The sequence below is a fragment of the Cinclus cinclus genome, chromosome 3, assembly GCF_963662255.1.
Source record: "Cinclus cinclus chromosome 3, bCinCin1.1, whole genome shotgun sequence".
NCBI classification, from domain to species: domain Eukaryota; kingdom Metazoa; phylum Chordata; class Aves; order Passeriformes; family Cinclidae; genus Cinclus; species Cinclus cinclus.
Genome location: NC_085048.1, coordinates 75,886,224 through 75,900,187, shown reverse-complemented (window position 1 = coordinate 75,900,187; position 13,964 = coordinate 75,886,224). Strand labels below are relative to the sequence as shown.

At 37.5% G+C, this 13,964-nt stretch overlaps 1 protein-coding gene across 1 annotated transcript in view; it reads right to left on the bottom strand.

Moving 5' to 3' along the window:
* PRKN (parkin RBR E3 ubiquitin protein ligase) overlaps positions 1 to 13,964 on the bottom strand; it is a 563,177-nt gene that overhangs the window by 116,004 nt on the left and 433,209 nt on the right. Inside the window, exon 8 of the mRNA XM_062489014.1 lies at positions 4,210 to 4,271. Within this exon, the coding sequence (XP_062344998.1) occupies positions 4,210 to 4,271 (62 nt within the window). The remainder of the gene's footprint in view (positions 1 to 4,209; positions 4,272 to 13,964) is intronic.

Below are 13,964 nucleotides of genomic sequence, written 5' to 3'. Positions count from 1 at the left end.
ATAAGCCCACACCACCTCTGAAGAGCACGTGGATGTGCATCTGCAAATTTTCAAAACAGGTTATTCTATGCTATTCTTTGCGTACATTTTCCCTAATTGTCAAGGAGATGTGGGGGAAAAAAACCCAAACCCCGAAAACGCTAAACCAAAGTCCTACAAAAAAAAGCAACCAAACAAACAATCCCCCCCAAAACTGTCCCCATGCAGGCTTGCTCAGATTCCAGGGATATATTGATGCTCAGAGCAGTTGTAAAATAAGTGAGTAGTGATATGAGTTTCAGTAGCAGCTGATAGGAGAGATCTGTTAAAACTGATCGTTCCCCTGTCAAAATATCAAGGAACTGGCCAATACATTCTGCAAAGTTGTCAGAGCAGATGATGTAACAGAAGAGCCAGCTATACATTACTTAGCAGCTTCCCTTCCTGCCACTAGCAAATCATCTGCTTCATCTGTGCTGTGACCTGTTGGGGGCACTCAGGTATAGCAGCAGATTGCTTGTTCTTGCGTTACTTGTTTTCCCTTCCAGCCTTCTTATTCGTGAATCACAATATTCAATTTAAACAATTATGCAAGATTTTTTTTTTATCACTTTGGGGACAAGAGGGAAGCTTCTCATAGAGTCATTAGGGAGATTCCATAACAGTTCACTGCAAGTCATCTTGCTATATTGATATATTGTGGTGTTTATGCTTGGAGTGTTTTCTCTGCTGTCTCTGGCATTGTCTTGTAGAATTACCTGCCTTCCACTGTATTTGAAGAGGGCCCATGTTTGGAGCATTTTTAGCATATAATTGTAATCACCTTGCACTATCACCACTTGTAGAAACATTTAGTTGCAGAGACAGCCAGCCTGACAGGGCAAACGGCTACTGCAGGAGACTTTCTTAGCTCCCCACTTACTAAATTTTTCAATCCTATCCTGACTGTACCTCAGGTACTTAAGAAATGGAGGAGGTAGCCAGCAGATTGGGCTGCACCCATTAATCTAGGGGAATTAGAAGGATTATGAAAAGTGAGAACAAATTGCAAGAGAAAGCTCAACCGAGCTTTGGGCAATTAGAAAGCTTCAGGCTTTACCCCTCCCGGGACTCCTCGTGCAGGAGACTCTCTCTATCTTGTACAGACTTTGGTGGACTGGGAGAGTCTGTGACAAGGGGGTCCAAAAGAAACCAGACAAAGCTGCTTCTGGAGGCTCTCCCTGGATCAGACACTCTGGCACCATTTCAAAGCCTCAAATATCAAGTGGGGCAGCAATCTGCTGCTGAATGTTTGTGTTGAATTTTCAGCCAATTACTCGGGAAGCTGGTTTTATGTGGTAAGTTAGGTATCCACAATGCATATCATGTACCAGGGAAGCTTGTAGTCTTCTATTTCACCATGCAGGCTGTGCTTGTGTCTTTCCATAAGGTCCAAAACTGATTATCTCTTTAAACACTATCTTGTTGCCACTGGCTAAGCCTAAAATGACAGACTTTCCAGCTAGAATAAATTTCCCATAATGTATGCTCCTAATGGAATAGAAGACATGGAAATTTTACATGTCCAGGAGACTACCAAGAAGTTTGATTATTTGAACAAGAGCCTTATTATTATACAACTCCTTTAAGAAAATATTAATCATCAACTCTTCACACTTCTGTTTCTCAGAATTAGTTTTACATTAATATAAAGATATTTCAGACAGATAGGCCGACGTATGTTTTCAAGAGGTTTGATCCTGAAAGCCATTCAAAACCTTTCTTTCCTAATGACATAAAAACCCATTACAAATGGTGAGTATTTACATTTATATGAGCATTTATATGGTCAGTTTATTTATATTTTTATTTACAGGAAACAAATGCTCAGTGAACAAAAGAGGGAAACCAGGGTTTTTTTTTTTTTGCTTGAACTCTGTGGAATGGGAGATATGCAACATAGGAAACATGTTAGTGCTGGTGGAGTGGTGGAAAAGAAAGAGGCTGGGAATACTTAGTCTTTCAGTACTGAGAGGTATAACAGGATCTAAAGTCTGCAAGTGATTTGTAAACAAAGAATAGATGCTTTTCTAGGCAATATACTGCAGTTTAAACAAGAATTAATCCAAAAAAGTCATGTAATGTGTATTCTAAAGTAGATCAGAACAGATTATCACAATAGTCCTTTCTGCTTTTATAATCTGGCCTTAAATACATAAGCACTTTAAAAATAAATCAAGATTGCATATGAGGCAGGAACATGTTCCTATTTTTCTTTGGCTATTGCTTGGAGTGTAAGAAAATATATGATGGTTTATAATACTGAAATTGTAAGGAGCCTGGTTAAAAGAGTGTTATGAATTAATTATGATTTTTTTTTCTGTCTAGTAGGCATGACAACAGAAAAAGAAACATTTTAGGTATTTTTAAAAAGCAAATATCTAACTATATAAATATAAGAAATAAATAGATAGTCACATGAATAAGAACTTTGCCTCTAATTCCCTTCTTTCTTCATTTAGATGTATTTTAATTTTTTTTTTGTCTTGGTTTTGCACCAATTTATTTCCTGACTATCAAATTGTGTGCCAACTTCAAACAAAGCTACTGCGGTCTTCACGATAACAATGCTTTTGTAGGGACAGAATATATTTGCAACAATCCTTATACATATATGGGCTAATGGAGTAATTCAAGCCTCATGACAATGCTCACTATTTGCAAAGAAAGTCCATAAGTTAAATATTGCTCTGTCAGTAGTCATTAGTCAGGCTAAGGTCCACAACTCCATTCTAGGGCTTTTCCAGGGGAGCTGTCAAGTCTGTCTGATTCAGCCCTCTCTCTCATACTTGCAGTCTTTTGGCTTAACTGTTCCTTACTTTTCCTTCAAATTTCTCCTTTTGTCCCACTCTACCTAGACTGATTAGCTTCACCTCTTCACACAGCTTAAGTGCAGATCTTCCTTTATTTACCAGTCTCTTCAGCAAGCTTCTGTATTTGGTCACCTTCTTCCAGCCCTTGGTCCACTCTTCTTGACAGACCCTTATCCTTATCATTCTGGTTTCTGCTCCCAACCCCTCCCATGAAATAACCCATCTCTTCATTCTACCCAAGCTTCATCTCACTCTGCCCTCCATTTGTCAGGTAGCTCTAATTGGTCTCTTGGCCCCATCAAACCTGGTCATAACTTCTTTTATTTCCTCTTCTGAAGTCCTCAATCTCACCAGATTCCTGATTCCAATATCTCTTGTTAAGGAAAAGCTGAGCCCCTGAGAAACATTACTTGTGACTGTCTTTAACAACTGAAATGGGGGGGTTGGTGCAGGAAAAGTGGAAGTCTAGAAATTGTAACAGCGGCTATAATTGTAATAGAAAAAGAGAGTGTGACAGGGGGAAAAGAGAAGCAACAGGGTGTTCTTGACAATACATTCTTATTTAAAAATGATGAAACAAGACACTGAATTAACAACTCAGGAGCTGCTCCCACCTCTGTCACAGGCCTCATACAACCTTGTGCAAGTCCCTTGATGCCAGGTTCATTAAAGGATGTGGATATTGTCATGTACAACACACTAATGTTGGGCTTTCAGCCCCTTGGTCCCTAGCACCTGCAGCTCTGTCATACAGTCAGGCTTTGCAACCACTACCTTAGGAGGGATACTTCAGAAAAAAAGAAAACTTGAATTTCAGAAGCATTGAGCATTTGCAAATTCAGCTTGTCTCTCAAAATATAGGGCCATTTCTCAATACCTCTGTATGTTAATTTCATTATTGACAAAATAGTAACCGACCTTCTTGTGAGTGCTGTAAAGCATACTTTATTTATGCTTTCCTAAGGTTGCTCTGCAGAAAGTTTTCTGAGTGCAAAGCACAGGTATAATTATGAGAAACACTCTTTTAAAAGAGAAAAAAGGACACACAAATGGATGGATAATATCAGGAGTAGCTGTAAGTACCAATCCCATAGTGAGATTGTTTGTCTGTCTGCTCCTTTAGCAAGTTTACTGCTGCAGTGAAAAGCCGAAAAATTGTGGCAGGTAGCAGATGTACCAATTAATAACCTGTCAAGGCTGATGGATAGAATGAAAAAAGCCCCAACTCTCACATATAACTCCTGTGTGGTTTATTCTCCACATTTTAGGTCTTTGGGGGTCATGAGATACACTCTGTTTCCCTGGAGAGAGATGAAGCTGTCTCATTAGCGTCTATCTTTCATGACATTAAGACGCTGCCTTTGAGATGCTAACTGACCTGTTCTTCTCCCAGAATCCTGAAGTGATGAAGTTCTTTAATCAAGGAATCTGAACAGCCAGCTGTTGAAAAGAAACAAAAATAGGCGTTTTAGAGCTTCCTGTCAGTGCAGTTTCAGCATAAGACACATAGATGCAGAGATGATAGAATATACAGATAGCCTTAGATAAAGAAGATTAGAAAGATTAGCCATGGCTCTGCAGGCACCAGAATACTGAAAACCATCTATCAAATAATCCTTCCACATTGCTGAGCATGCTACCAAGAACACTTAGAAAGGTTATATTCCGAATATTTTAGCCCTTTCCCCAAAGGACTGCAAACAATAGCAAGATGAAAAGGGCAGCACTGTCTGCCAGATAACACCAACCCTTAGTATAAGCCAAAAAGCCTGTTAAAAGAGGATCTCACATCAAAATGTTGGAGCTGCCCAAAGCTGAATTCTGATTCACACAACAGGTTTGGATTCATTTCTAAGAATAATACATGCTTTTCCTGGTTCCCTGAAGGATTAAATAGACCCCACAGATCACTTTAATTTTGGCTGTCACACATATAACCCATTTTACATATATGTGGCTGTTACCTGCTGGTGTTAACACACAAACCAAGAACACAGGCAGAGGAGTGATTTACCAGAATTTTGCAATGAGATTAATTTTCAATCACTACAAACTTTCACATCCGTACCAGCCAATAAAGAAGACTATGTCTTGCTGACTGCCATGCACTTTAGTGACCTACTCAGGCTGTGGTTACCTTCCTGGGAATGATATCCAAGGATGCCGTACACTACTTTTGCAAATGACTTTTGTATACTACTAGATTAATTCCTGTCAAGGGATGAAAGTGCAGACTGTGAAAGCTATCTGGGCTTTACTATTTCTACCATAAATTGAAGCAATTTTGTTAGCAGAGAAAATTTCTTAGAAGGAATTCAGAGCATAGTTCCCCTCAGAAAATGGGAGGAACCATGGCCTTTATCAACCTGGTTTTCTGCTGATGCTACTACAAATAGTTACCTTTCACTCTTAATTTCACTGCCATTAAAAGAATACAAATAAATTTGGACATAACTATCAGGAAGTCTCCGCCAGCACCACGGTTTACTCAAGGCCAGTGAGACATAGCCTACACTCACACTTGCTGCTGGCATAGCTCTCTTAGGGATGAAGGAAAAGACTACACTTGAAAGCAACATAACTAAAAAGGCAAAAAATGAACATTAGACACAATTACACTAGTACAAGTCTTGTATTCACATAATTTTTCCACTTGGGGAACTGATTTAAATGTTACTCAAGTCAATCTTTTACTGGTAAATGTTTTTATCTTCGTTCTGAGGAGGAACAAGTGAAGAATGCCCCATCTACATAACTTCATCAGCAAACCCTTTCAAAGCTAAGACAAGGTTTGAAGTTCACCCAGGTTTAAGCATGTATTAAGAATTGCCTATTAATGAAATGTCTGTTACAAAATATTAGTATTTCTTCCCATGTAATGAAACCTATTATATTCTTACATGCTTCTTTTCACCCACCTCTTCCTCATGTACAAGGGTATTCACAAATTTGAATGTGTGATTTAGTAAGTTAATATTTCTTAATCAGATTTTATTCTCGACTTCTAGAACCATGACCTGTGTGTCACTTTTAAATTTCTTTTCTGATTTTCTCCATGCTTTATTCTTCCTCAATGCACTTAATTGTCCTTGCTACTCCTACCACAGAATCACTGCTATGCAGCACTTTCTTGTATTCTCACTGGGATTTACATCTCCATCCAGCTCTGTCTCACTAACTTCTTGACCCGAGCTCTGAGTTGTAGCCCAGAACTGTTGTCTTTGTGTTTCAAATCAAATCTTATTGTATAAAACATAGTTCCTCTCTCTTAGGCTCAAGTTCTTACATAATTAGCAATACATTTTCCTGCATGTGATTTTCCCTGAAAATATCTGCATTGATTGTATACTGCCATAGGAGTTTCTAAGTGTAGAGGATAATTATGATTTCATGTAATGCTGCCTGTTAATCTTTGACAGATGTTAGCTTTAGAATACCAACTAAACTACATTCTGCTTTTTGGAGTCCTTACAGCTTCTACTACAATCAAGTATTTCTTTATTCCCTCTTATCCTTTCCAATTTACCATTCACTAAACTCCTCAAAATTGGAAGGTTTCCTTTTTCTTTTCTAGCAAGAACATTTTCTCTCCATTGTCCTTGATATCCTATTTCCTGAGTACCTTCTTTTTTTGCCCCAAAAATCCATCCTATTCTGCTTTAACACATAAATTATATAATGTCCCCTTTAAGAGCTCCTTACACGCATCATCTCTTTCTTCCATACAAGCTGGGGTTCAGAATGGATTAAGAGCAGCCCTGCTGAGAATTTAGGGGTGCTGGGGGTGAGAGGCTGGACATGAGCTGGCAAGGAGCACTTGCAGCCCAGAAACCAAACATGCCCTAGGCTGAATCCAAAGCAGTGTGGGCAGCAGGAGGGAGGGGATCCTATCCCTCTGCTCTTCTCAGACCCCACCTGCAGTCCTGCATCCAGCTCTAGGGCCCCCAGAACATCAGAAGGATGTGGATGTGTAGGAGTTGGTCCAGAGCAAGATCACCAAGACCAGAGGGCTGGACCACCTGCCCTATTAGGAAACATGAGAGAATTGGGATTATTCAGTCTGGAAAACAGAAGGTTTGGGGGAGACAGTATAGCAGCTTTCCAGAACTTGGTGGGGGCTTATAAGAAAGATGAGGACTTTTTAGCACGGCCTGTGGTGAAAGGACAAGGGGTAATGGTTTTAAACTGCAGGATGGTTGATTTAGATTAGATATAAGGAATAAGTGCTTTCATGGTGAGGGTGGTGAAACACTGGAATGGGTTGCCCCATTCAAGGTCGGGCTGGCCAGGGCTCTGAGAAACCTGATCTAGTTGAAGGTGATGCTGCCTATTGCAGGGAGCCTGGACTAGATGACCTTTAAATGTCCCTTCTATTATTCTATGAAAAACGTGCATGTTTAACTGTTACTAGTCATCCGCTGCTTCATCCTCTTCCAAATGCAATATTTTATACAGTATGTTTTTCAGAGACTTGCCCAACCTAGTTTTCAATCTTTTCATACTTCAGATTTTCACTGGATCTTGCTTAGCTGATTATACAACAGATCCTGATGTTACTAGCAAAGAGAGAGCTTAACACCTGTGTCACTGTTGGCATGATTCTTTCCAGCAATGAGTTCAGAAATGTCAAATGCATACAATATTGAATTATACTGACATATCTTAACAGTCTGCTGTCTTTAAGAAGTCATCTCAGACTGTCACATTTCAAAAGCAAAAATTTCAGAAAAAAAAGAAATATTCCTTTTTTAATATATATTTCTTAATATATATTCCTGAGCATATTTTGGATGTTTCCCATTTCTATTTTTAATTTCTCCTTTTCTGTAAGTTAACCTTTGTAAAACATGCTCTAACACTGTAACCTATTTTTAACAAATATCTGTGAGTTTTGAAAAAGTCTTGGACTATGTTAAATTCCTGAAGTGTAACTAGAGACAAAGGTTATGACAAATAAAATAATAATTCCATAAATAAAACATAAAGAGACTTAAAAAAACCCCTCTCTGCTGAAAACCAGTAAAAACTATTTGTTTGCTTACCCAGAGATTCCTCCATTTATCCACCAACATATTAACGTATATGAAAACACACACGGAAACTTGAAAATTATTAGTAGTTAAGCATAGCACCTGACAGGTTCACTGGCAAACTACACACATCAAACATTTATAGAAAAGTGCGTTTTCTACGTCTCTGATGTGAAACTAGTACATGCCAAATGACATAAATAAACTTTACAGATTTCTTTCATTTTGTATAGAATGCTTTGAGGATTAGTTTTTATGCCCTGTGTCCTACAGAACCCCTTAAAATGAATGGTCTCATCAATTACCAAAACGTTTCACTCCCTCTCCCCAGTTATTACTTGAGAAGTACAAACCTTCATGAAACATCCATAGATGTAAACCAAACAACAGGAATATTAAAAAAATAATCATTAATAATTACACATAAGAGTTTGAAAGGAAACAGTGCAAAAGCATGGACAATTGGCTTTAATCAGAAGCCAAAACTCAGGATTGAGGACACCTCCAGACAGATAAAATGGCAGCTAAATTATTTATTTATTGACTCTTTCAGCTCACATTCAAACCTTTGCTTCAGCTACAGTGAATGTTATAGGTTTTTGCTAGCTATGAAGGTAGAGCAAGAGATAAGAAAGATAAAACTGACTCAAATATTAAATAATTTTATACCACTTTTAACTCTGTCATAGTTCCATTGACCTTAGAGCAATCAGAGACATAAAACTAATTTGATGTTTTAGGAATGAGCCTAAGTCTAAGCAGGAAAACAATGAAGGGATAATGCCTAGTTCAAAGGACCAGTAGCTTTATAAAATCACAACACACAATTTTTTTGCCTCTATTTAAAGTTTTATTACTTAAATTAAATTTAAGCATTTTATTTGCTTCAATACATTCCATCACATACCAGTTTACTTGTTTGAATAATTTTGTGGTTACTTGTTTCTCATATTGCTTTATAATTTAACTCCAAATGCTGCACCCATGAATGAAAGGTCCATTTAAAGTTACAGAAATGGGTTACTGTAAACTTGCAATTTACACTGTTGTATTCTCTTCATAAATATATTTTTAATCTGTTCACATAAGTGCATGTATCTCAAAGAGAAGAATAAAGATTTAGGAATGATGGTTTGATGTCTCCTAATATCATAAATACCCTCATTTCAATTGGTCTGAGCACACATTTTCAACTAAATTTGTAATTTAACTATGATTCTAACTATGACCAATTTAATTACCTAAATCTTCGCATATTTTTTCTAAGACCGAATTAGCTTCTGGGCTTTTTTCCCCCCCGTTTAAAATTATTCCCCTGTATGACTTATGTTCTTCTGAGAGAAGTCAAAGGAAAAATTAAACCAACCCTTTACTGTTGAATTATAAAGGCAATGCCCAGAGTGGGGCTGTCCCAGTGCTCCTGTCCTGTCCACCAGCACCTGGGTGGAGGTGCCCTGCCCCAGTCACTCAGAGAACCAAAGAAAATCACAAAACAGCTTCACTGACCACAGTTAGAAGCATATGGATCTCCACTGCAGGGTTGTGCGCTACATCTTCTCCCATACGTTTGCAGCATTATTTCATGCTTTACATTTTAAATTTCATCTTTCCCCAGACGGTATAGTTGTGTGAGATTCATTTCAATGCATTTAAGCATCAAAATGTTGACTATATGAGTCTAATATATTCCCTGCATGCTTCCTTTATAGTTGATAGAAGGAAGACATGCTTTCACAGGGTAATTCCCACCATCCAAGACAGGCACAAAAGAAAAAAAAATCCCCTTATTTCCATTAAGTGAGGAGATTAAGGTGACTTGGCAAGATTCACACAAGCAACTTTTAGACTTTTAAAGTTAGAATATTTGAATTTCATTCAACAGCTGCAATTCCAATCATTTTTACACAAGCTTAACACTGGAGCATGTACATTTCCCCCTCACATTTAGCTCCATGCAAACTAAGCCTTTAAATTATGAGCACAGTGCAACTTCCATTACTCTCACTTAGAATTTATGTCTGCATCAACACTTGTTAATTCTGAAAAGTACATCCCTTTTGTGGGCTCTGAACATAACCATGCACGAATATCTATCAGTGTCCTTCAAAGGATATCTTTTCACAGTGCTAATTGCTAGACCAAGCTTGCCACTGGAAAATGTTTTAAAGACTTGAGAACAACCACTTCATGCTTAGAAAATTAACAGCTATGTTGGCTTCTTTTTTTCCTGACTTTAGTATAGGTATAAAAAATGTTCCGTATTCAAAAACATAGTCATAAAAATCTGTCAGTGCAGCAGCCTAATGGAAGTAATGGCAAAACAACAACAGTTACATATATACATCTATGTGTATATATATATATGTATTTATAGATGCTTTTAATATATATATTTATTTATATATATAAAACATCTAAATGTATGTATCTATATGCATATGTATATACATATATGCATATTTACATAGATATACACGTATATAGATTTACACACACACACACACACACATATATATATATACGTATGTGTAGACAAGTGCAAGCTGGCCTGCTATGCATGCACAGCAAGGAAAGGTGGCTAGGGAATCCTGCAGCTCAGAGGTGTTTCTTACAGCAGGTGTGCATCCATAGCACAGCCAGCCTCAGGTACAGTGGGACAGGGATTGGGACTCCTGGTGTGAGTACAAGTTACTCAGCACGGCACAGACAACACTGTTGAGTTAGCAGCAACGGCAGGAAGAGCACAGCCCTGCACTGAGTATAATAACAATAGGAGTGGAAACAGGGCAGTAAGAAAGCTGGAGTCAGACTAGACTTTCACACAAAACTTGTTTGAAGTCCCATAACTAGAGTGCATTAATTTGTTACGTCACTTTCCCAGTGACATAAAATTTCCAATTTCTCCTCCAAATTGTTCAACTATCTGGAATATTTTGTAAACCCCTACACCTTTCTGCTGTCTGCATTTCTTCCAGTGAAAAGCAATTCTGTGCTGGAGACACTGCAGCCGTTCTTATGGGAACTGACAGTGATTTCAAAGTATGAAGTGACTTCACTGTGCTTAATTAAATGCTTAGATGTTACCAGTGAACTTTACTCATTATAATGTTACGTGAATGTGAACAAACACAAAACTAAGGAGACTGTCTGGAATGCATAAATATTTTACTGAAAAGAGAAAAAGATATTATGAAGAATATAAAGCAGGTAATTTATAGAATATAAGCATATAAGGTTTTATTTGGAATACTGCTTGTTCATTGTGAAAAGATGTTGAAGTATTTTCTCACAGATCCTAGAGAAGGATATTACTACAGCCATTTTCACTATATTTTTACAACACTCATGAGCAATACTTAGGTGAATAGTAAATTATTGAGACTTTTTTTCTTGTTGCCCACATAATTTCCTCATGTGGACAACATTAGAACTTAATTAATTTGTATATGTACACTTACATTTACATCTTCCTTTGTATAAAAAAGATTTATTTTTTTAAAAAAAGAAAGGTAATAAAACAGTTCTGTTGATAACTTGTCATCTCAAGTCCCATGCCTTACATCTGCAAGTCTGAAAATGCAGAGGATTCCCAGGAGCACACAGCTTCATCTGGAGCATCAGTTATTACTAACAGTCATTAATCAAAAAATCACATGTCAGACTCAAAACCCTCTCATTAAATCAATCAGCCGTATGTTTGACAATTGGGGGACAGCCCTTTGGTACCCAAATTTCTTCTATTGGCCACCTTACAATTGGTGTAAAAAGCTGCCTATCCAGCAAAACCAAATAAAGTAAACTAAAAAACGACATGCAATTCTGTACTTGTACTCAGGCCATTTTAATAATCACCAGTTTGCAGATGATATTTTTCTGTACAATAATCTAGATGAGTAGATACACAAATATATGCCCGAAACAAGACACATTAGAGTGCTTCAATATTATAGATTGGTTTGGGGAAAACAAATTGTAAAAAGCTTATTTCAAAAGCAAGAAGTATTGAATTCTGTCTTTTCAAAGTCAGCAGGCATGTATTTAGATTGCAAAGCTCAGCTCTGGACCTGGGCAATGCTGAACCAAAGATGACAAGCAACACTTGCATGTGGTTTCTGTACCCAGGGGTCAACATGGTGAAGATCTTTCCTCTAAGTCTTTAAATCTCTCTAAAACTACAAATGGTGGAGCATCTCAAGCAAACTATCACAGCAACAGTGAAGTCAATGGTGCTTACAGATATCTGTACCAACAAACAAATTGACTACGTACAGAAAATATAATAATTTGTTAAAACTACTGCGTGCCAGTAAAGGACATATTTAATTGCTACATTTTCAAAGGTCAATCCGCAACAAGAAACTTTTTCTCTTAAAAAGAATCAGAATCAAAGCATCATTTTCTCTTCATTAATGACCTAATCAAACAGTATCATGTTAATTTGCCTTTTTGTTTGATTGACTTCTGATAGCTGAAGTTAGTAAAAGGACCTATACATTATTTGACTATCAAATATGCTGCTGAAGATACTAGTAAAGAAAGCTTCATGAAAGCTGGATTGTCAGGACAAAACACCTGTCCTGTTCTAACCAGTCACTAGAGAAGTTAGATGTTAGTTTCCCAGCTGACTAGGTTACATCTTTGTGTGCTCTTAAATTCAAAACCCTCCAGAGACACAGAGCACATTTTTTATCTCTCATGAAGTACTTGTGAAAGAATTCTGCAAACGGACTGCAACAGAGTTGGGAAAGGATCACATGAAGTGGCTGTAGCAAATTCTGCTGGTCTGGCTTTCTCACATTGCACACAGCTCTGGCTTTCACTATGCTGTTACTCACTGCTTTTTTAAATGATGCTTTAAAGCCAAATGACGAGAAGTAATGAACCATATTAGGCATTTTCTGCTAAGGTCTTTCTTTTAATCTTTACCACAAAAAATATCAGCAGGAATACTGACCTGCCATTTCGCTTTAGAACCTTGCTTCCTTTTTGCATATTTAAAACAACATTTAAACCACACTTGCACAAGTAATGTTTAGTCGCATCAGCATTCAAACCCTGAACTGCTTTGAGTTCTGCAATGCCAGCAAGCCACTGCTTGTTATTTCTGGCAGTTTTTTGTATATTCTGTACGCTATGTAACAAACAGTTGAAAGAGTCTTTCAGAGGGGGGAAATTTTCTAAGAAATAGTATTCAGTATTGCCCAAGAAACTGAGACTTCAGGGCAACCACGCAATAGTGCAAACATATTTGATGAATAGTCTGTACCATCTGCTTGCTCAATATTTCAGCTTAAATTATATGTGCAAATTCACCCACACAATTCTCAGGAGAGTCAGTGAACACCAAACTCATGCAACACAACAAATTCCATGCTGTCTATCTGTAATGAGAAATTGAGCTATGACCTTTACTGCTCACATACAGAAGCTTCAGAAGCAAAAATCCAAAGGAAACTCCCTTCTTCCCATGCAATGGGAAGATTTGATTATTGCCAAACTAAATTTTACAGAAAACATTTTTTTTAATGCTTCTTAATTAACAGAAGTAATTTCTACAGTTTCTTTACATCAAAGAGGACAAGTCTAGGGCTCCTACCACAGCCAGGGGATTATATATATATTTTATTTGAGATATAAGAGCACTATTTTAAACTTCTTTTGGAAGACTCACATCTTCTACCATATCAACTGTGGAAGTGAAAATCTCATTGCAGGAATCTAGCCTGAAAGGAGCTCTTCATTCTCAGTTTGCTAGGTTTTTAGCTCTATCAGCTCAATTCATGAAAGCTCATCTTTTATTCAAAAAGTAGTTGAAATCGCTGAAGAAAACTCTGTTCTCTCAAATTCCCACCTTCATGCTGGCATTGGCCTTTGATGATGATCAGTACCTTTGAGAAGGGAAGGGAGAGGTCAGGAGCTTTCAGCATGTGGTGGAGACTTTATGAAAGAGGAGATTGTCTTCTCAGGGAAAATCCAACTATCCCTGAATAAAAGTCAACACAAGGCAAAAATAACTATAGAAGAATTTCATTTGCTAGTTACTGAAGGGCAAATCTTTAAAAAATTCCAATTTCTGAATCCAGAACTAAGCAAGTATAATATA